The sequence below is a fragment of the Gopherus flavomarginatus genome, chromosome 2, assembly GCF_025201925.1.
Source record: "Gopherus flavomarginatus isolate rGopFla2 chromosome 2, rGopFla2.mat.asm, whole genome shotgun sequence".
NCBI lineage: Eukaryota > Metazoa > Chordata > Testudines > Testudinidae > Gopherus > Gopherus flavomarginatus.
The window spans coordinates 255034021-255056680 of record NC_066618.1 but is presented as its reverse complement, the minus strand read 5'-3'; the positions used below and the strand labels follow the sequence as shown (position 1 = coordinate 255056680).

The 22660-nt window shown below is 38.0% G+C and overlaps 1 protein-coding gene across 1 annotated transcript in view; it reads right to left on the bottom strand.

Moving 5' to 3' along the window:
• Positions 1 to 573: 573 nt before the first annotated feature.
• Positions 574 to 22660, bottom strand: part of LRRC69 (leucine rich repeat containing 69) — a 40180-nt gene continuing 18093 nt past the window's right edge. Inside the window, exons 6-8 of the mRNA XM_050941502.1 lie at positions 19114 to 19215; positions 9330 to 9509; positions 574 to 2919 (exon numbers count right to left, since the gene is read on the bottom strand). Of these exons, the coding sequence (XP_050797459.1) occupies positions 2809 to 2919; positions 9330 to 9509; positions 19114 to 19215 (393 nt within the window). The 3' untranslated portion in view covers positions 574 to 2808. The remainder of the gene's footprint in view (positions 2920 to 9329; positions 9510 to 19113; positions 19216 to 22660) is intronic.

Sequence of the window (22660 nt, the reverse complement as noted above, 5' to 3'; positions counted from 1 at the left end):
TCCCACTGAATACAAGGGAGTTTTGACTGTACTTAAATGGGAGTTTAACAGGATGTTTGTGATTTGTGATGCCCACAGATATTCCAGGGGAAAAACATTGCTGGGAGAAAGACATTGTAATAACAAATGCTATTTGAGAGTCAAGGACTAGCTGAGAGTTGTAGATGTCCCCCAGTCCTATTAATCTCCATGGAATATTCTGGGTCATGGCCACTATTATTATCTTCAGATGAATCTTTACAAAAATACACAAAAGTATTTTTCTCCTGTTTCATCTGATAGCATGGAGCGTGATGTCAGCACATCACAGACATCAGCATAAGCACAACATGTATTAGTGACACTGATTTAAGCAGAAGAGTGTTCTTCAGAAGCAGTCACTGATTCTGCCCCGCAGCATGATTACACAATGCACCAAATGGACACCACCAATGGAATCCTTCTCTCTCTAAAGGGAAAGTGTGTTCCCAAGGATTATGCCATCCCATTCACGCCCAAACAAGATCTTCATGAAGGTCACTGGTGTCTCACTCCCTTCCCTGGAGACAAAGGAGGCCATAAATGCAACTTGCACACATGCATTTTTAGTTTATTGAAGCTGCAGTTTCATTGGGTACTTGGAGAGCATTTCTAGGTTGAGGAAGTGTTCTGTTCATCTTATCATGTATTTCACAGGCAGAGTTGCACAAAGAAATTAACACACAAGGCACTAAGTGACAGTGAGGTTTTTCAAAGTTAAGGCTGATACTGCTTAACTCATCTTCTTATGCCTTCACAATACAATTATTGTAATTAAAGACAGGATAAATCTATTAGCTCATTGAATCCATCCTGTTGGAAACTTTATGTAGTGTTCCCCAAAAGAGGATGTTTACAGATATTAAACCAATATTAGTCTGGACCTTAGCCAAAAAGACCAAGGGAAAAAGGCAGCACACATTGTATTAGAAGCCAAGTATAAATAACTTCACTGCAATAAAAGGAGGCAGCTAAGGCAGCTTTGAATTTAACTTTTCTTGCTTCAGACAATTTGTGTCAAACTGAATTATTTAAAAAACAAATTATTTTAAAACCAAACTAACCAAATGTTTCTCTGAAGTGCCTATTAACTGAGAAAATACAACAGAAAGATTGATCAGGCAGTGATTCATTCACAGCATTAGTTATTTAATAGGATAGTCGAGACCTATGATGTAAATGTGTATTTAGAACATATTTAGTATGTATACCAAGTGTGTACAATGCAAAGCAGATGCTCCTGTCACGTGAAAGAGCACAATTTCAGCATTTAGTGTTCCATCTATGTTTGTTTCCTCATTTTTGATAATATAATAACAGTGGAATTCTCTCACAGATTGAGTGATCACATTCTGTAAGACTGTCCTACCTGAAAACTGTGGAGGATGGAGTCCTTTCGCAGCTTCTATAAGGGGTTCCGAGTCACTGAATCTGCATATGCACAGATCTGGTAGTTTGTTCCCTAGCCTATCCTCAATGCCCTCCTTCTTGTTTGTACTTTCAGAGAGATATGGTGAATCCTCCCTTCACTCAGACTGTGCCCACTACTATCTGCATAGTATTATTGTACTGCTTCCATGATACATCCTCTGTCTGTAATGAATTTCACTTGAAAGTGAGTACACCATATTAGAGATAAAGTTCTTGAGAAATGTTTTTTGGTGCTCCACCGGTGCCTCATGGAAATGTAAAAATCACAAAAATATTCTATTTAGAGAAAATTCTGCTTGTTTTTTGGTATTTGTTAACTTGTTCTTTACTCATAGGTAACAAATTGTTTAAAAACAGTCTTTGCTCTTTAAGTATGTGACTGTTCCTGCTTATTATTCTCACCTGAAATAATTCTAGACCCAATGCAGAAAGGTACCTAACCACATCCTTAACTTTCAACACATAAACAGTCCCATTGAAATCAATAGGACTGCCTGTGCTTACATTTAAGCACATGCTTAAACACTTTCCAGAACAAGTGACCCTGTTTGTAACATTATAATTAGTTGCAAAGGACAGGTTTATGACATTAACAGAGGAGTATAAATTTAGGGGAGGAAGATTTAAAAATGCTTGTTTCAATCTAAAAACATCCAAAGAGATCAGAAAGCAGGGAAGAAAAGAAACCACAAAAATAAAACATCTAAGAATTGTTTCTATATAGAACGTTTTCTCAAAGTTTTCCATGAGGCATAAGTGCCTCTTTAAAAATTAAAATGGTTTTATGCAAAAAAACAAAAATCTTAAAACTGGTAATCTTTTTCATTATTAAAGCACTCATACATATTTGCTCCTGTGCTAAGACACTTGTGTGCCAAGTTACAAACTTCTACAAAACTGGATTTATAATGGTAATGAAAGAAAATATAAAGAATCACTTTGATGTCTCCATATATTTCTTTGAAGCTTTAAAATTTGATCCTAAATTCTCAGAAAAACAAATTTTCATAATAATTTCACATTAGAACATAAGACATCTGTCAAAGAAGCCACAATATGTCTGTTTACAATTTACACTATAAAACTCTGCGTCATATTTAAACAATGTCATTGGTTTAATTCATCCACTTTCAGAAGCTGTGTTAAGTCTGCCAAAAAACATCAGCATCACACAGTTGTGTGGAATAATTATGTATATGGAGATCATTTCTTTTTAATTCATTATCTCTCCACAATACACCATATATTTTACAATGAGAACAGACACAATACGAATTCTAAGAACTAGCTCTCGGGTAAGGGTAAACAATGCCAAAGAGGACAATCTGACTGATTTACTGAGTGAATTCCTTGCCTGCTCTATGGTACAGCAATTCCAAAGAATCCATGGCCAGGATGGTTAAAGCATTTGTAAGAGCACAGCAATGTCCTTACAGGCAAGAGGTGCACATTTCTGCTTATCTTCATTTTCTTTAAAAAAAAATAAATAAATAAAATTCAATGTAAAAATTGCAAAAATAGAAAATATTTCTACACTACATACAAAATTAAGGCAAACCTGTAACACTGGTGTTTGATATTACTCTCAATAAAGTTGTCTCATAAGAAACTAACAACTCCCAATTTTCTGAACACTCTGTAAATAAAATAATTCTTCTAAGGTCTGATACTGCAGGCCTTCTACAGGCAAAATCACATTAAAGTTTTAGCTTGAAGAGTAATATTAAAATTGATATCCTTGGGGCCATCTTTTGTGCATGCTGCAGCACTGAGCACATTAATAAAAACAAATGAATGGGAGTTTTGCCAGTGTAAAGACAGCAAGACTGGGTGCTAATGCAGTCTAATATGTATAATCTAATGTGAAAATTGGTCAATAGGAGGAGTCTGTGGAAATTTTACTGATTTTTTTGGTTTTGTTTTTTAAATATACTTGAAAATCAAGACATTACACGAAGAAACTGAGGTGATAAAAGAGATTGAGAGCTTTGCCTCTTCCACCCTGTCTAAATTAAGCAAGCATTTAAGAAATGGAGCTATACTGGTTATCCACAGATCTCTGGAAGTTCAATGACTTGAGAAATATAGGGATCTACTACTACTGCATTTCTTGAAGTGTGGTATTACAGTATTGCATAGAGGCCCCAACTGAGATTGGACCTCACTGTGCCAGGCACTGTCTATACACATAGTAAAATATAGTCCCCGCTTGGAACAGCATACAAATCTAAACAGACAAGACAAAGGATAGGAGGGGAAACTGAGGCACCGTGACTTATACAAGTCACATGGCAGGTCAGTGGCAGAACCTCCTGAGTCCCAGTCCATAGCCTCATCCATTGGAAGACCATCCAGGGCACAAGAGTTTCTCTTTTAAAAATTCAAAATAATTTTACAATATTTGCAATATTCAGTTTAATTTTAAACCTTTTTTCCCCTGTCCTTGACCACAGTTAATACATTCATAGACTTCAATAGCTTGTTCGGTCCTAAATGTGTAGTTGTTTGTAAAATAGCCGTGACAGCTCTGAATTAGCAGCTTAATAAAATTCTAATAATTCTATTGCAGTTTTTCAAGTCATTTTCATTCGTACGGAAATTAGTTAAATAAATGATTACATGAAAGATTGTACCTTAAATTGATTAAACAACCCTGTCCTGGGCAGTTGTACAAGAAGCCAACCATCCTGATGTCTCCTTTAATAATACCCATAATAAACACTCCAGCTAAATGAGTTTTGTTTCTCTATTCCAGAATCTTACATTTTTTGTGGGGAGTTGGGGTTTTTTAAGAGCTATATATTTGTGCTGTCTGAATTTATCTGCAGGGCCAAATTTTCAGATCAGACACTGAATTGTGTGGAAGTAAATCAACATAGTAACATAAGAACGGCCATACTGGGTCAGACCCAAGGTCCATCTAGACCAGTATCCTGTCTTCTGACAGTGACCAATGCCAGGTCACCCAGAGGGAACAAACAGAATGAATGAACCAGTTTGCCAATACAAATGCAAGGGTCTGCAGGTTCAAGTACTGTATCAAGTATGAATTGAAAAATCTGGTCCTTGTAGTTTTACCTTCATATACTTGGACTGGAAGTTTAATGGGTTAAAAAACCCAAATGAATAGAGCTCAGCAGTTTAGTTATATTTACATAATCATAATCCATATGTATTCATGTAATCCCAGGTCTGAACTCCATCAAGGAGTTCAGAGACAGCATGCTCTAGTGGCTTTGAGCAAGGGACTGGATATCTGGTGACCTGACTATATCCCTCACTCTCTGCCAGTGATGTGCTGTGTAACCTTAGACAATGGTTCATGAGCAATATATGATGCAACAAGGAGGCAGAGCTGTCAGAAAAGTAGTATATTTAATAAAGCTGTTTCCAAGAAAACATGCTCAGGATTTTGCTGTTTCTATACCACATGCAGAAGCAACCCATAGACTTACACTCAAACACCAGCTTCTAGTTCCTCCTGAAACCCAATTCTCTTTCTTCAGTACAACTCATCAGACTACAGACTAGTCATTTAACTTTTCCAGCCTTATCTGCTCTAGCAAAATTAGTACCCATATTCGTAAACTGCTAGTGTGGAGGACAAGCCTCAAGGATTTTTTACAGCATGCTATGATAATCAGGCTTGAACATGAGCATACACATTACTCCTCACTCAGAAATAAAGAATAAAAAGCTGATGACATACAATACTTAGCAGGCTTGCTTCTAAATAGAGGGTCAAATTATCAAAATAGGGGCTTTATACTTACATAAGCAATGATGTCTACACTATCAGTTCTAGGTTCAAATGCTAGTACACTCATAAATGATTGCATTCATGTAATTAAGAGACAGATTGAGTTCCATTTGAAAATTTGCATTAGGATACTATTCATGTCAAACAACATCCTTTTAAAAGGTCAACTGGATTTTTTTTTTCAAAGTTTAGATCTGAGTTGCTATTCCCATCTTATATGTAGCTGCTCATTCACAAGGGTCTGCTTTAGGGAGTTTAATCTATCAACAAGCGTGCATGTATTTTCTGCATTGGGCAGTGCACAAATTACATTCTGCAGGACAACTCATAACTCAAGAGAATACCACACTGTGTCCTTCCTGTTTGCTGATACAATAAAATGATTTCATTTTGGTCTAAAAGACATAACAATGTCCCCTTAAGTAATAAATATCCTATAAGCAGACAATTTAGAATCTCTGACATGCCCATGAATACTACCATCTGACCAAGAAAACTAGAAAAATAAAACAGTAAAGGAGTTAAAAAGAGCAAATAGGTATAAAGCAGGAGAGCAGAATATATGAGAAGTTATCAAAGACTTCCAAGGCCTAGTGATCAATGTTTTTGAACAAAAGAGAGCAAGTCCTAATGCAGCTATGAAGATGAAATAAAATACTGTATATTTACTATTAGTGAACTTTAGTCATACTTCTCAATACACACAGGTTCATGACAAGAACAATCATGGTTAATTAGGAATTCTGTATAATTTCTCCTCCTTTTGTGCTTAATTATATATAGCAATAAACAAATACAAAGGTGCAACATATACAAATACATTACAACAGTTTTGTGACTTAGTCTTTTGTAGTTCTCAACTTCAACTGCTGACTGTATTATGTCTAATTCAAACAGGTAATTTTAGCTCTTAAGCAAGTCTTTCATGCTGTAAATCATGAGTAGAATTAACAATATAAACTAAGGTGATGTATGCTTTCCTGCTGCTCAGCTAACTGTGTTACTGAAAGGGATTGTGGTTACAAAATTGCATTTATTTTTCCATAATACTGATCATCCAAGTCACTCTCATTTGGAGGAAGGCATATTTATTTTGATATGTTTTGCGAACAGTTTTTAATTATATAACATCGTTTAATGCAGGGTTGAAAGTTCATTATCCAACACAAAGGTAGTTTATTCTCTAAACTCCATGACTTTAAGAGGATATATGGAATAGTTAAGATAAACAACAAAAAGAAATGAAATATATATATATATATGCACACACACACACACACACACATCCTGAGGGCTAGCTGGCTCAGGGAATTGCTAATGGAATTCAGAGCCTTTTACTTCTTAGTCACTGGCTTCATTACGGCCAAAGTCAGTAATAACTGAAAGCTGTTACTAAAACCAAGGTGTTGGCTTATGTGAAATTAGTTTGTTGGTCCAAGGCCTGTTCCTAATTGAAAAGATCTATTTATTTTTTTTAAATCATATGGTTGGAACTCTTGCAGGCAGTCTAAGCAGAGAGGCTGAGGACTGAATGGACAGAGAATGCATTACCTCCTCTTCTTTCTGAGCTCTTTTCAGAGAAGATCTGAGGCGCACTAACACAGGGGTTTATGTGTAATAGAGTTGGTGGCTGTAGTTTAGCTACAAGTGGGTGGTAAAGCATTTCAGTAAAGTATTTGATACTGTATTACAAAATGTGTCATGAGAACATAATCCAAATTTGTTGGGATGGTAGTTCTGTCATACAGATTGAAAACTGGTTGAGATAAAGAGTTACAAAAAGACAGTGCATTGGCTAAGTAAGGTACCTAACGGTATGTTGCAAAGGTCAGTGTTGCTAGGTCCAGTCTTATTTAATCTCCTCCCTACTAGTCTAGAAGAGGAAGAAAATAACGTTAATGAAATTTGCAATTGCTACTAGAGGTGCAATGCCGTTGAAGAGAGAGAAATAATACAGAGAGACAGAAAATAAAAAAAATAAAATGAAATTCAAGTGAAAAAGTCAAGAGGGGAGTGGAGGAGGAAGAGCTTGTCATTTGCCCAGTTGTGGTAAAAATTAGCTCCTTAGGAAGGAAATGATTACCTCTGCGATGTAATATTGCTGTCAAAGGAGAACATCTGGGCAGGTATGACACAAGAAAGGGTTGGGGCCAAACAGATGGGTTCTTACGCAACAACTTCAACAGCCCCTGGGTCCAGTGCATACACAACACAACCAACTGCTGTAGACTAGTGGAGATGTTTTGCGGTAGAATGATTTAAGTGCAAAGATTCACAGCTAAATATTATATCTTGGCTAAGAAAATGAATTAGAGAGGGTAAGCATGGAACACATAAGCCTTTTCAAATATTCAAACTGAATCAACACAAAGGTGATTAAGTATTACTGAATATACTACATAAGGGAATATCCCTGGGGTTGCTCTAATCTATGCTGGGTCACTGTGGAACTCAAAGGCCATCCAGCAGCCAGAGACTGAAGGACAACAGAATAACCCAGGACATACTCCTTCACTTCACCAGGACTTGCAAGAGAAGGGAGGATTGCAGCCAGCTACAGTAATTCTACTTCAGTTGGGGGAATCCTCCAACAGATTTGGTGGCTTTGCGGTCACTCTGAACTGCCAGATCAGAACAAATGAGAGAATCTGGAATTCTAGATTATCTTTCATTAAAAAGAAGAAGACATTACCTCAAATCCCTTGGAATACTGTTGTTGTGTCATAAAGCATCTACAGGTTTTTTTCATTTAACCAAGGTCTTCCCTTAAGTGCGTCTCTTTGGGCAACTGATCTTGGATTACCACCAGATAGGTCTGCTCATTGGTCTCCGGGGAGATGTTGGATGGGATGGGAACTGAGTTACTGCAGAGAATTCCTTCTTGGGTGCTGGCTGGTGAGTCTTGCCCACATGCTCAGGGTTTAGCTGATCGCCATATTTGGGGTCGGGAAGGAATTTTCCTCCAGGGCGGATTGGCAGGGGCCTTGGAGGTTTTTCGCCTTCCCCTGCAGCGTGGGGCATGGGTCGCTTGCTGGTGGATTCTCTGCAGCTTGAGGTCTTCAAACCAATTTTGAGGATTTCAATAACTCGGTCCTGGGTTAGGGGTTGTTATAAAATTGGATGGGTGGGGTTCTGTGGCCTGCCTTGTGCAGGAGGTCAGACTAGATGATCATATTGGTCCCTTCTGACCTATGAGTCTATGAGTCTTACTGGTGCCTATTTTCTATTCTATTCTATATAAGTTCTTATACCACGCTCATCACTGTAGGATCCGAGTGCCTTCCACTAATGCATTACACATCTGTCATGTGTGTTGTTTGTTCTGTCATCTTCTCCTCAGAGGGAGATGCATATGCAGTGGACTCTCTTAGTTTGGTAGGTTGGGTTTTATTTTTTGGTTTGGGTTTTTGTTTTTAAATATAAATATACCGGTTGCTCTGTGTTTATATTAGAGAAGGTGCATGGTCAAAGAAATGCTGCTTGTATCTGGAGTGGAAAGTAGCAAGGTTTCTGATGATCCACAGTTGTTGGGGGGAGTTCATTACGGCATCAGGAAACGCAGAAAAGTTTACAGTGAAAGAGATGTCACAGAGGGCCAACACTGCAAGGTTCTGAGTTCCTCCTTCTTTTTCTGGCAGCACTTAGCACACTGAAGGATGATACTCATAATGTACAAGTTGAAATAGTATCCACAAAGATTCTTATCTTCAAATGATCAAATCACTCTGGAGCAATGTAATCCTGCAACCATGCATTAGAAAGACTATGGATTCAGTAAAAAGAACAGGAGTACTTGTGGCACCTTACAGACTAACAAATTTATTTCAGCATGTCTCTAAGGTGCCACAAGTACTCCTGTTCTTTTTGCAGATACAGACTAACACGGCTGCTACTTTGAAACCCATGGATTCAGTGCTGCCTACTAATATGTAGCTCTACATCATCTTTGTAAAGGAATCATTTCCTGCGCTTGTGAACCCATTCTTACATGATTTTTCAGCTCAGAGATCTTCAAGTGAAGAGGAAACAACTGCACATGAGTTTATTTTATGCTACTACGTATCTTCAGGCAGGAGCAAGACCTATAATTTTAGGAAAAATTCATAAACGGGTGATTTACCTGTTTGACATTCACAAAACGTACGCACTCCAGCCATATATTCAAGAATCCTTGCCCACACTGAGCACACTCTTGTTTTTTGGAAAGTATATTGCATGCTTCCAAGTTCTGTTTTACTGCAGTATGTAGAATGGAGTCTTCTTTGGTTAACTGACTGAAAATAAATCTTGCCGCTATTTCCTGGATAATTTAACAGATACAGAATACAACTCTTGAAATATTTTCACAATATGTGGTATTAGGTCAAAATAAATACTATTTTGCCACTTAAAATTGAATGATGACTAATCTCAACACTGGAAATATCAATTAGCAGTTAGAACAATGGTGAACTACATGTACTGCCACTGCCATTAACTTCACTGTCCATAATGTCATTGCCATTATTTGCACTGCACCTTTGCCATTGCTATTCGGTTCATTAACTCAATTTGCTGCCACCTGAACTTGTCTTCACATTTCTCACTTTCTCCTTCTCCCCTTTTCATGTTCTTGTTCTTTCCCACACCGCAAATCTATCTCCCATCCTGCTGTGTTCTCATATGCATGACCCTTCCACCTCCATAAGCACAGTCAGCTCAGTTTTGCACAAAAAGGAATTAAGGAATTTTTTAAAAAATTACTGTGATTATAAAAAAATGTTTATAAACTGCAAAGAAAACCTACCAAAAAAAAAAACCCCACCAGAGCCATCAAGCAATTGCTTTATCTTATTTACATTACTCCTGTCGTCTCTCTTCTTAGCTTCTCACCTTCCCCCAAATCCCTTTGTCATCATGATTATTTTAAAATTTAGATTGCACATTTTTCTGGGCAAGGACTGTCTTATTGTTCCACACATGGTCATACATATCTATGGCATTGTATAAATCACCACTTAACTTACTATATTTTTCATTGTCTACATTTATCACTGAATATTCAACTTAAATGAAATGGGTATGTTATACACTTAAAATACTTCCCAAATTCTGTTCAAGTATTGCATTTTTAGACCAATGCAGCAATCCTGACATAGGCAGAACTCTCACTGACTTTCAGTGGGGATTCTGGTGGAGCTAAGTGTACTAGAGCAAGCTGTAAATCATTACTTTGTTCATATAATGCTCTGTCTAAAATCACTTTCCAGATACTCATATACAAGCATATCAAAGAAGAGATCTGACTAAAACTACAGCATATTTGTCCTGTGAAGATATTAATGTGGACTTGAAAGTCTAACTGGCCAGTCCTCTGTCATAAGATCATTCTCTTTATAGCTGAGCCTTTAAGACAAAGTACACTTGTTTATTTTCCAAGAAACTGACTTACATTAAAATCCAGTTGTATAAGAATTTTATAGAACTGTTAATTTCCCAACTATTCATGCATTATTAATATTCTTAGTGCCGCTGAATGGACGGCATACATGACTTTTCAGCACATTCTCATAAAAGCTTGAGTTTTAGGGACACAAGCACGTCAATCTATCATTATGCGAAGGAAGTACAATTCAATGTATTAGAATCTTGATAATCGACAAGCAAAATGAGCATTATCAAGAGAGAATGTATTCTGAGACTACATGGCCTCTCTCTCTCTGTTTCAGATCTAGTATTAGAGAAAGCTGGATTTTGGAAAATTATGGTTATTTTATGAATGGAATTGATGGACTAAAACTATCTTGAGACTTCCCTAGACCACAGGTCCCCTAGTGAGGCACAGAGGCACCTTCGGGGAGTGCGCAGCGGGGGCCGGGCTAGTCCCCACAGGTGGTGGGAGGAAGTGCTATCCAGCCACTCCCTGCTCTGCTCCAGTTTCACCCTCAGCCAAGTCCCTGACTCCTGGTCCGTCCCCAGTCTCGGAGTGGGTCCGCTCCCGCCCCCACCCTTGGGTCTGTCCCCCCCAGCCCCATCCCCAGTTGCGGCCCCGGCCTCAGCCTCTTTGCCCCCGTGAGCCACAGCTCTGCTCCCAGCCCTGGCTGGCACCAACAGGAGTAAGGAGGGGCACGACCCTCAAAAGTTTGGGGACAACTGCAGTATAACAAAGGCTGGTGAGAGCGAGAGTGTAATTTAAATGTGGCTGGCAAGCTGCAGTTATAAACACTCAGGGTGTGGCTTGAATGCTGGAAGGCTGTTTGTGAGCAGCCCACGTGGGAATTCCTTCATCAAAGCATCGTAAGGCAGCCAAGGTTGCAGGGCAAGGGTGGCATAGCTGCTCAATAGTCTAGACTGTTCCAGGCCTTAAAACTTTCACTGAAGTTAATCATTGCATTAATTACTTTGATTGATAGGCCTTTGTTAATGTTCTGTTAGTCTTTGAAATTCTTGATGACAAGGATTATTTTGCTACTAAATTGGAAGGGTAAGCAGATATATTTGTAGTGTAACTCTTCTGCCAGGTGGAGTTGGCAGTCCCAAGGTCGGGGTTCAATATCCTGCTGTTCCTCTTCTCAATACAAAACAGAACTGGCTCTATACCCCCACCCTGTAATCTGGGAAAATTTACCAGATGTCTCTAAGAGGCAATACTTTCCCTCTCGCAAACGCTGAGTCTGGGTATAACAAAAGAAAACTTTTAATAAAAAGGGAAAAGGAACCTGGCATTAATTTGAGAAAACACCACAACCACAATTCGAAATCACATCACCATGAACAAATACCCACTCGAAAGTATATTGGGTAATGTCCTTTGCCTCAGCTTCTCACTTTGTGATGTAAAACTCCAACAAATGTTCCTTTAAGCTGCCATTGCGCTCTCCCTCCACTGCACCCCACCCACAGTTGCTGTCCTTGGTCAGCAAAGGCTCAGAGTTCAGAAGTGCGTTCATGTGAGTTCACCTCCCTCCCTGGGGGCCAGTGTCAAGCAATGCCTGAGCTGCTGCTGCTGCCTCTGCAACCAACTCACAGTTGCTGCCATTCACTCTGTCACCGCTGCTGCTACTGTTTACTCTGATGCCACATTCTGTGGAAGTTAACCCAGCTCTCAGTGATTTTAGCAGGCAGTGGTGAACCTCACTGCAGGATGGGTTGTCTCTTTCACCGCAAAACTGTCCCTCACCAGCTCTAAGGTTCAGCAGCTAGACCTTATTATCAATGATTTCAGCTCTCCTAATCACTTAACAAAACAAAAACTCTCAACTGAGCCTAATCAATTCTACCTTTTGTTGGGATTCCCTCTGAGACCTTTTCCACTTGGCTTATCCAGAACACATTGTCCAGTTCTGGGAGAACACTTCATCCAGTTCTCTGGGATCCAAAATTCTCAGTTCAATTCCCGATTTCATCACTCGAGTTCCTTTATTTGGCATACAACAAAGCTACTCTGAGTTGATCAGACCCAAGCGTAAGGGGTGGGTATAGGCCATACCACACATCCAAAGTTACACAGAAAACCTCTTCCTTTATATACATTTATACATGACATTGCATTTGCTATACATTACATCACATTGTTTTGGATTGGCTTGGTTACTTTGCAGGAACCAATCCCTGTATAGCATGTTCTGTCCATGTGGAACTTGCTCTTTATATTCCATGTTAATCTTGTCCATTATGCCTATCAGGTTGTTACTGCTTACCTTAGTAGCTAGCACAGACATTTTGACACCAGCATACTGTTTGTTTAGCCCCTATTTACAACTTAACCTTCCATTCACCTTCACTATCAAGCCTACTAAGAAATGAGGCAAGTTACTTATGACAAGCCAGGCCTACACCTTTAAACAGTGAAGAGGAGAACAGTCAAATGATGTCTATGGCTATTTACGCAGAGCCCACACCACCAGGTACAAACACCTGTCCCTACTTCCTTGCCTTTCATTGGGATTTGGCATTCCTATCCCCTTCTTAGCAAGTGAGGTTTAGTTGAGAGTGACACTCCCCCCCCTCCACAATCAGGGCAGGGTAAGTACAGTTCTACTGCCTTTACTCATACAATCAGGATAACAACATTCCATTACCCCTACACTCAAGACTAAAAGTGATTTGTAACCCAACACCAGCCACAAGTGACCATTTTGGCAGAGCAGTTCCCTCTGTTGCACACCTAGACAGAGTAGTTGTGTTTATGCAAATACAGTCTGCTCCTGAAGTCTTTTCCCCCAGCTCATTGTCGTGTGTCGGGGACAGCTCATTCAGACCCTGACTATAGTAGCAATTCTATAAAAGCTACAAAAAACAGCTGTCTGCTGCATCTCAGAAGCCCAGCTTATTCTTGATATATCCTCCATTAGACTTTTTTTTTAAGTTAACATTTTCACATAAGTAAACTTGTAAGATAAACAATTACTCTTTTTGGCTAATGCATTGCAATGCTTTCTTTATATAACAATTAATATCTGTATTACTAAATATATTCCTAAATTTCCTTATTAAGACCAAAGGGACCTCCTGTACAAAAAAAGCATATGCAAATATATCATATTGAGCAAAGGCCATCGTGACAATGATTTTATAATCTTCCTGTTGGCATATGCTGCAGGGAGTGGGGAGGGGAGTATAAAAGAAAGGAGAAACTGGGTCAAAGGGGAACTTGGAAGGTTGTATCCTCTCCCCTCCTGGCTGGTTAAAGCAGAAAAAGCCTATGGGAAATACTGCACATTGTTTCTCAGTTGATATTGTTTTGTGGACGATAAAACATGCCCTGAGGAAAGGATCTTAAAAGACTAATGACTGAAACTTTATTTCTCTTCCATATGTGGTGAAACCACTACCACCTCTGGAAGCCTGACTTGCTCTTCTGTTGTTCTGTTCCTTGGAAGCTATGATCAGTGGCACCCAGGGACCAGACAGCCTTCTTATAACAAAGTATTGTTTATTTATAATCAAAGCATTTCAGAGAAAAAGATCTTAAAACAATAAACGGTCTAGACACATGGCATCTCCCTAGGCTTACCACCCCCTGGAAGCTTGGGAAAGCCGCAAGCCTTCAGACATGCCCACAAGGACCTGTCTGTGTCAGTCTGTTCCCACCAGGAGTCACTCACTGACAACTCCCTCCCTTTTTCCAACTTTTTTAAATGTGTAATGTTCCTTTGATCTCTAGGCTCCCAGCATTGGCAAAACAGCCATGTTACTTTGACAGAAAGTAGCATCTTCAGTCCTAATAACTCAGTCATTGTCTTGTAATAGCCCACAGGTGTTTGTTGAGGCTGCTTCTCTGGAGCTTCCTGCTCATTTTCCAACAGCCTCTATTAAACTAAACCAACACATTCATATGGGAAAACTCAATAACCCAATATAGCTACCTAGTGACTCACTCACTAAGTACATCACATACAGTTATTGTATGCACATAATACAATTATTACTAGGGATGTCAAACGATAAAAAAAATTAATCGTGATTAATCGTGTGATTAATTGCACTGCTAAACATTAATAGAATATGATTTATTTAAATATATGGGGGTGTTTTCTATATTTTCAAATATATTTATTTCAATTACAACACAGAATACAAAGTATACAGTGCTCACTTTGTATTTATTTTTATTACAATATTTGCACTATAAAAAAACAAAAAAAGTGTTTTTCAGTTCACCTAATACAAGTACAGTAGTGCAATCCATTTATGATGAAATTTGAACTTATGAATATAGAATTATGTCTAAAAAAACCTGCATTCAAAAATAAAACAATGTAAAATTTTAGAGGCTACAAGTCCACTCAGTCCTACTTCTTGTTCAGCTCATCACTCAGACAAACAAGTCTGTTTACGTTTGCAGGAGATAATGCTGTCCACTTCTTGTTTACAATGTTACCTGAAAGTGAGAACAGGCATTCGCATGGCACTATTGTAGCCAGCATGGCAAGATATTTTTATGCCATGTTATACCAATATAATAAAAACCAGCAGGATCTTATTAAGAGGGATAAGGCAAAGATGCCACATTTATTGTAAATATAATAATAAGGCAAAAGATAAAAGCAAACTATGTTGTTTTACTACTTATTCCTATCACTACTTATTCCTTATACACACACACACATATATGTTCATTCACACAATCATTCATTCAGGTTCTGTATAGGTGTTATAGTTACCAGCCTAGAAGTTGCTCATGCCAAGTTACTGGCCAGGTATCTTGGCCATGAGGATGAAGCCGAGTCTGTGTCAGATGCACCTGATGCTCCTGGAGGTTGGCAGCAGAACCAGGGACTCAAAGTTCTCAGTTTTTAGAGTCCATTTTTATAGGAATTAATTCCTATGTTAGTCTATGGGAACCATTTCATCCTGGTGGTGTTGGCTCAATTAGCAGATGGCACATTCCTGGTGTCTCCACACTGTCTAAAGTGGCACATTCCTTCCAGGTGTTTGGGGTGGATCCCAGTTTACCCTCTGGGGGTTGTCTGGTGGTCCACTTGACACATTCTTCGGCCAATAGATCCTTTCCAGGCTGGTACCTCCCTAACTATTCACGTACATCAAACATTCATCAACATACATTCCATATCTTAACCATATTTTAATTTACTGCCTCCACCACTTTTGGGGTGTGTGTTAATTCCTATGAGATTCCTGGCCCTGTAATCACACAGGGTGGGAGTCTGTTTGTTTACATTGTATCAATTACAGCTTAAGGCTAGCATAGTGTTTACTTCAAGAACAAAGTCAATTAACTTGTTTGTAAGTTTTATATAGTAATACCGTATCTTTCATAGGACAGATACAATCAGTGTTTTCTACAGACAGGAGCCCACAAGCCCCAATAGAAGAACTAAAAGACCTCTGCACTTGGTGAAACTGGGGGGTCACTGTCACTTGGGGGAATCACTGTTAGTACCCTCTTTAATATCCCTACAGCCAGATGCACTAAAGATTCATATGTCCTTTCATGCTTCAACCACCATTCCAGGGGACATGGATCCATGCTGATGACAGGTTCTGCATGATAACAATCCAAAGCAGTACGGACCGATGCATATTCCTTTTTGATTATCTGAGTCATATGCCACCAGCAGAAGGTTGTTTTTCTTTTTGGTGGTTCAGGTTCTGTAGTTGCCGCATCAGAGTGTTGCTCTTTTAAGACTTCTGTTAAGCATATCTGGCATGTAAATAACTTGCAATGCCAACTACAAAAGTGCCAAACAAGTGCCTGTTCTCACTTTCTGGTGACATTGTAAATAAGAAGAGGGCAGCACTATCTCCTGTAAAAGTAAACTAACTTGTTTGTCTCCTAGTGATTGGCTGAAAAAGAAGTAGGACTGAGTGGACTTGTAGGCTCTGAAGTTTTACACTGTTTTGTTTTCAAGTGCAGTTATATAACAAAAACAAACCTACATTTGTAAGTTGCATTTTCACAACAGAAATTGCACTACAGTACTTGTATGAGGTGAATTGAAAAATACTATTTTTTTGTTTATCATTTTACAGTGTAAATATTTATAATAAAAAATATACACTTTGATTTTAGTTACAACATAGAATACAACATATATGAAAATGTAGAAAAACATCCAAAATATTTAATAAATTTCAATTGGTATTCTATTGTTTAACAGTGTGCTTAGAACTGCAAATAATCATGATAATTTTTTTTAATCACAATTAATTTTTTTGAGTTAATCGCGTGAGTTAACTGTGATTAATCAACAGCCCTAATTATTACATAAAAACCTCAGATCCAGCACAGTTTGCATGAGAAAACAGTAAATTATTAATTTTTACATACTGTAATTAGATAGAAATTAAATCAATAAATTGACAAATATGCAGAATTGACTGCTCAGTGACACAGAACTGTAGAGTTCTTTGTCTATTAACTGGTTCCACCACAAAGAACCTGCTCTTGTTGAAGGTAAAAACAAATTAATCTTATCTTACCTACAAGAAGAGTATGGATGTAAATCATATACTTGCTTTAGTCTTGAATATATTGTGCTTTCATCAAAAACAAAATTCCTGACTGTGTAAAAGGTGCCACTGGGGCCAAATCCCAAGATCTTGGCTCTGTGTTCATTCATTTCTTAGTAAAGCAAAATTCTCACTGATATCAATGGGAGTTTTCTGGAATGCATGCCAAGTAAGAACCTCCCCCATCCTTGAGAACAAAAAAGACATTACAATAATTTTAATGAATTGTCAATGTTCTTGTATTTTAAACAGATTTTGCAAATAGCATTTTAAAACAAGAAGATATTTGTCACAGCAAACATCTCTTTGATTTAGATTTAGTACCAACACATTGAAGCTGACTCAGGGTTATTTACCAACATTCATAAGCTGCTTAGCACTGCCTTATCTAAGCACCATAGAAGTATTAAAAATACAATTAAAAGCTGCCTGGAGCAATAAGTACTCCAACTTAATCTAGATGTTATCAAGTCTCCTCCCATGAGCATGATGTCATCTCTCTGTTCTGCTTAATCTTGAGCTGCTAGTTTTGTGTATATCACAAACTTTTATATTGTCCTGGTTTTAGAGGGCTATATTGCAAAGAGATGTGCCTTGCAGTGATCTCCTTTAAGTGGGCGTCCTACAGTCTTGGACCTAAGGTTAAGAAGGCTTTGTCTTCTATTTTCTCAAATCTGTATCAACGTTCTGATAATTGGTGAGGGGTAGCTACAGCGTAGGGTTCCTGACCAAGAAGCAGTCTGAGTTAACATAGGTCTAGCCTACTGAGGATTTTATACATTAGAACAATGAATTAGACCCAGTAATGCAGAGGATGCCATGACAGGTTATGGAGCACTCGTCCTTTGGTGGCATCTACACCAGCATTTTCTATGAAATCTCATCCCTTTGCACTACTTCCAGTGCACCTCAAAATAGGTAGAAATGAGTGACAAAAATTGTGCAGATTGTTTATACCAGTTAATAGTGGTGAAACTGCAACAGTGGTAGTAAAATGAAGAGTGATTTCCTGAAGAATGCTAGTAACAAAAAACTTCAGAGATGAGCCACCAAATTGTGTACTAGCTGCAACTTTTGTCACTCTCATGTCCAGGCTGAGAAAGAATTACAGTACTTTTGCCTGGATCGGTAAAATGTTCATAAGTGCCTACATGACTGAGGAACTTAATTCCCATTTTCAATTAAAATGAATGATGCCTAAGTCACTTTTGCAAACAGGTTAGGTACTTAAAATTTTTTTATCTGAGACGATGAACACGTGAACCACTACAGCCAAGTTTTCTTCCGAGAGAAGTGAACGGAATCTGGGTAACAGCTGGAATTAGCAGCTGCAATATTATCATTTAACATCCTTGAGCAGCCTTACAATTCCAAAGAAAAAAATAAGCTGACAAAAAAAGATGAATGATGCAGTCATAGAGTGAGTTGGACCTGATATGGATTAAAGCTCAGTATCTGGCCTGCATTTGAGTCAAGTAATCAAGGATCATATAACGGCAAACCGGAAGTAGATTCTTTACAGATTCATAGATTTTTTAGGCCGGAAGGGATTATTACGATCTACTGTTACTGCCTAAACTGCCATTCCCAGGCTGTTGTCATAAAACCCTTAGTCAGGGCAGAATTTTGTTTTATAGCAATACGAAAATGTAAATGGAAGGTTGCTAAGTAAATGCTGATGCCCTCTTCTGTTCTCCCTTCAAACTTTTCACCTCCACCTCTCCTACATTCTTCAGTACAATGGTTATAATCAGCTATGATCAAAAAATATTATAGGCAAAAGAAAATATGACAAAACCATGTAGTTCATGAAGGAATAACCTGAACAGAGATTCAGAAACTGTTTAGAATTGTTGGATTGACAAGAATACTATTCAATCTTTATTTTTATTTTAAATCTTGAATTTTTAAAATTATGAAGGTATTAGTTGAAGTCTCTCATTGCTCACCTTAAGAGACCAAACTTCTTCCTCTTGTATGGCAGAAACAGGCTGTTTCTGGAGCAATGGATTATCTTCACAGTAAAGTTCCATCAGCATAAGGTCCTCCATCTATTTGAATAAATAAATAGTATAATTATGTAAGAAAAGGTAACAAAAATTTCAAATGCTATTTTTATTTAAACAAGAAAAACAAATGTAACAAATATGAATGTATAGAATGCAGGAAATATACTCATCTGCTGGAAAAAACATACAAGATTTAAGTGGAGTACATATACCATTATTCTTACTAATAAATAGTATAAAAATGTAAATCAAACAAGACTGGTTGTTTTACAAGATAGGTCTTGTGCCTAGAGTATTATTTAAGTTACATGATAGTTACAGATTATCAAAATCTCTGCATTTAAGATCTAACACAGTGGAAATTATGAAAATAATGATTAAAAAACCTGTCCTCTGTTGTTAAATAGGAATGATTTTATCAACATGTATTTAATTCTGACGCTCTTGTATTCAACTCAACAGCCCCAATGGAATACTCTCTCAAGGTAAGGAGTGAAGTGAAAGGCCCTTTGCTTGGAATGTGACTGAGGTCACGTACAGTGTAAAGATGCTCATTCTATAATAAAGTAACTCTCGGTTAAACAGAGAGATCTGTATAAAGTTTCTCTAAGGAAAAGTTTGCTATTGTAATGATTATTGTTCGGGCTCTGATATTTATTTATATGGCAAGAATTTATAAATCTGTTAAAAAATTCTAAATAAATAAATAAGTTAAAAAAAGGATATGAGACTGGACAAATCACTTCCATATATACTATTCAGAAGTGGTCTAGGATTCTAAGAAAGCCTAAGTGAAATAGGCTTAAACAAACACGGAAACTTAAGTTCACTGTTCACTTGTTTTACGGTATGCCTAACAAATTCTTGTTTCTGAACTATACAGTGCTGTGGAAAAATGCATGGAAGTCAACAAAAACACGACATGATTTTAACTCACTGTGTATAATGAAAACACATAAAACTAAAGATTCTGTTTCTGGCTCCCTCACCAACAAAAATGGAATGATCTGCTAATCTTATATTTAAAAAAAGAATCATACTGCTCTTATCTCTCTAATTCATATTGACTACTAAAATAGAACAGCAGGTACACAAATACTTTTCTTGAATCATAGTTGGAACGTATAATAGGCACACTGGAATAATGAACATAACAACCTGTTCCCTCAGTTAACAGCTTCAAGGACAATTTAATAGAGTATCTGAAAGTCTATTATAAGATCAGTGGTACTCATTCTTATTTCCTTTTCTAAGAGTAATGACTTTATTTTAAGAAAAATGTAAAGCCTTATTTCAGGGCAAGCCTTATTTTGAATAAGGCTTGTTACAAATGATCTAGCGAATGAATAGTCAAAACAGATATAATTTGCTGATTTAAAGATATTTACTTCGTATATTTTGTTATGTGGTGTTGATAATTTGTGTTTTAACAGTTAATAAAGCCTTTAACTTTTTAATCTCAATGTGTATTGTCAGATAAATGTCTGAACCCCCTATTTTCCTGCAACTGTGAAAACTGAAATTGATCATAATCAATATTATCCATTAATTTTTTAAAGAAAAAAAAATTCTGCCAAGCCTAAAGTACAGGCATTTAAGAACAAGTTGTCCGCAAAAGGTGTTCATTTGAGACAATTTGAAGATATTCCAGGACAAAGAAAGCTTACTAAAAACCCAGCTACCTAAAGTGGTACTGAAATGGTTTAGGTCAGTGTTTCTCAAACTGGGGTCCGTGGGCTCCGCTGATCAACTCTTCCCTCCCAGTGCCTCCTGCATGCCATGGAACAGCTGTTCAGCAGCGTGCAGGAGGCACTGGGAGGGAGGGGAAGGAGTGGGGATGGGGCAGAAAGAGGCGGGGCAGGAGTGAAGCAGGGGCAGGAAGAGGTGTGGTGGGGCCTTGGGAGAAGGAGTAGAGTGAGGGCAGGGCCTGAGGCTGAGTGTGGGGTTTGGGGAGGTCCTAAAAAAATTTTAAATCAAAATGGGGGTCCTGGGATTGCTGAAGTTTGAGAACCACTAGTTTAGGTATTTCATGAAAATCAATAATCATTGTCAGAGAAACTTTAGAAGAAATGTCCTACAAATCTGAAAAATTGAGTTCTATTCCAGTGACTATTGAACAAAAATCCAGAAAAGGACATTTATAAAAACATGAACAAAATTATGAAAATACTTAGAAGATTTTGGAAAATAAACACTTTTGGAACTATCTTGCTGTATAAAAGAGAATTAGAAAAGTTAAAGAAGTATGGAAATTTGCAAATGTCCTACATTATAAACACTGTGTACACTGGCATGAGAATTATGGCTCACCAAGTAAACCTAGAGGAAAGCTAAATAATCTCTCTCTTGGCCAAAACTATTTCTGGGCAAAAACTCTTTTAATGGGCTTTTGTAGAGAAATAAACTTATAGAAGAGAAAAGATTCAACATTTCTCCCAATGGGGGAAAAAGGCACTTTCTAGAGTTTTGTCTTTGTTTTCTTACATAGAAAACAAAAGGCTGACAGGTTTCTGTTCTGCTACACAGAAAACAAATCTATCTCTTGCATTGCATTTTGATATAGATATAGAGATAGACTGAACATGGGTAATGAAAAAAGGGGAAGATTTTCCCCTAAACTGCTGGAATTCATCAACATTTCAATCATTAGATATTTACTATTTTACATTTTTTCCCCACTTGCTCCATTGATATTTATTACTAGACTATTTAAATAAAGCTTTTCTACTATCTTATTTTGCTGTATTAGAATTAAACTACCAGAACACAGATGTCACCAAGTCTGATCTCATATCACGTGATGTAATGGGAATCCTTCTTGAATTACAGGGATAGAACTGTAACAAGCACAGCTGAAAGAGCTCTATCTTTCTTCGCGATTTTAGAGCCATTCAAATTTCAATCTGGCATGAGAAAACAAGAACAGCTCATCTGTATAGCTGTTAAAATAAACCTGTATACTCTGATCACACGTGGTCCCAAAGAGCCTAGCAAACCATCGTGATTCAGGTTATATAGAACAGTAGTTCTAAGGGAGCCTCGAGTAGGTTTCAGGGGGTCTCCAAGCAGAGCCAGTATTAGACTCGCTGGGGCCCAGGGTAGAAAGCCAAAGCCCCATCGTATGGGGCTGAAGCCCAGGTCCCTGAGCCCCACCACCCGGGGCTGAAGCTGAAGCCTGAGCAATGCAGCTTTGTAGGGGCCCCTGTGGCATGAGGCCCCAGGCAATTGCCCTGCTTAATACCCCCTAACACCGGCCCTGGCTTTTATATGCAGAAATCCAGTTACTGTGGCACAGGTGGGCCGTGGAGTTTTTATAGCATGTTGGGGGGGGGGGGGTCTCAGAAAGAAAAAGGGTGAGAACCTCTGGTATAGAGCATCTCCTCTTTAAGGGTTCCTAGTATGGGCTTATTGTTTCCTCTGACACAGCTCTCTCAATTTCTTTATGAAAGTATACCCACAGTGGCTGAAGAACTTTGCTAAAGAATCC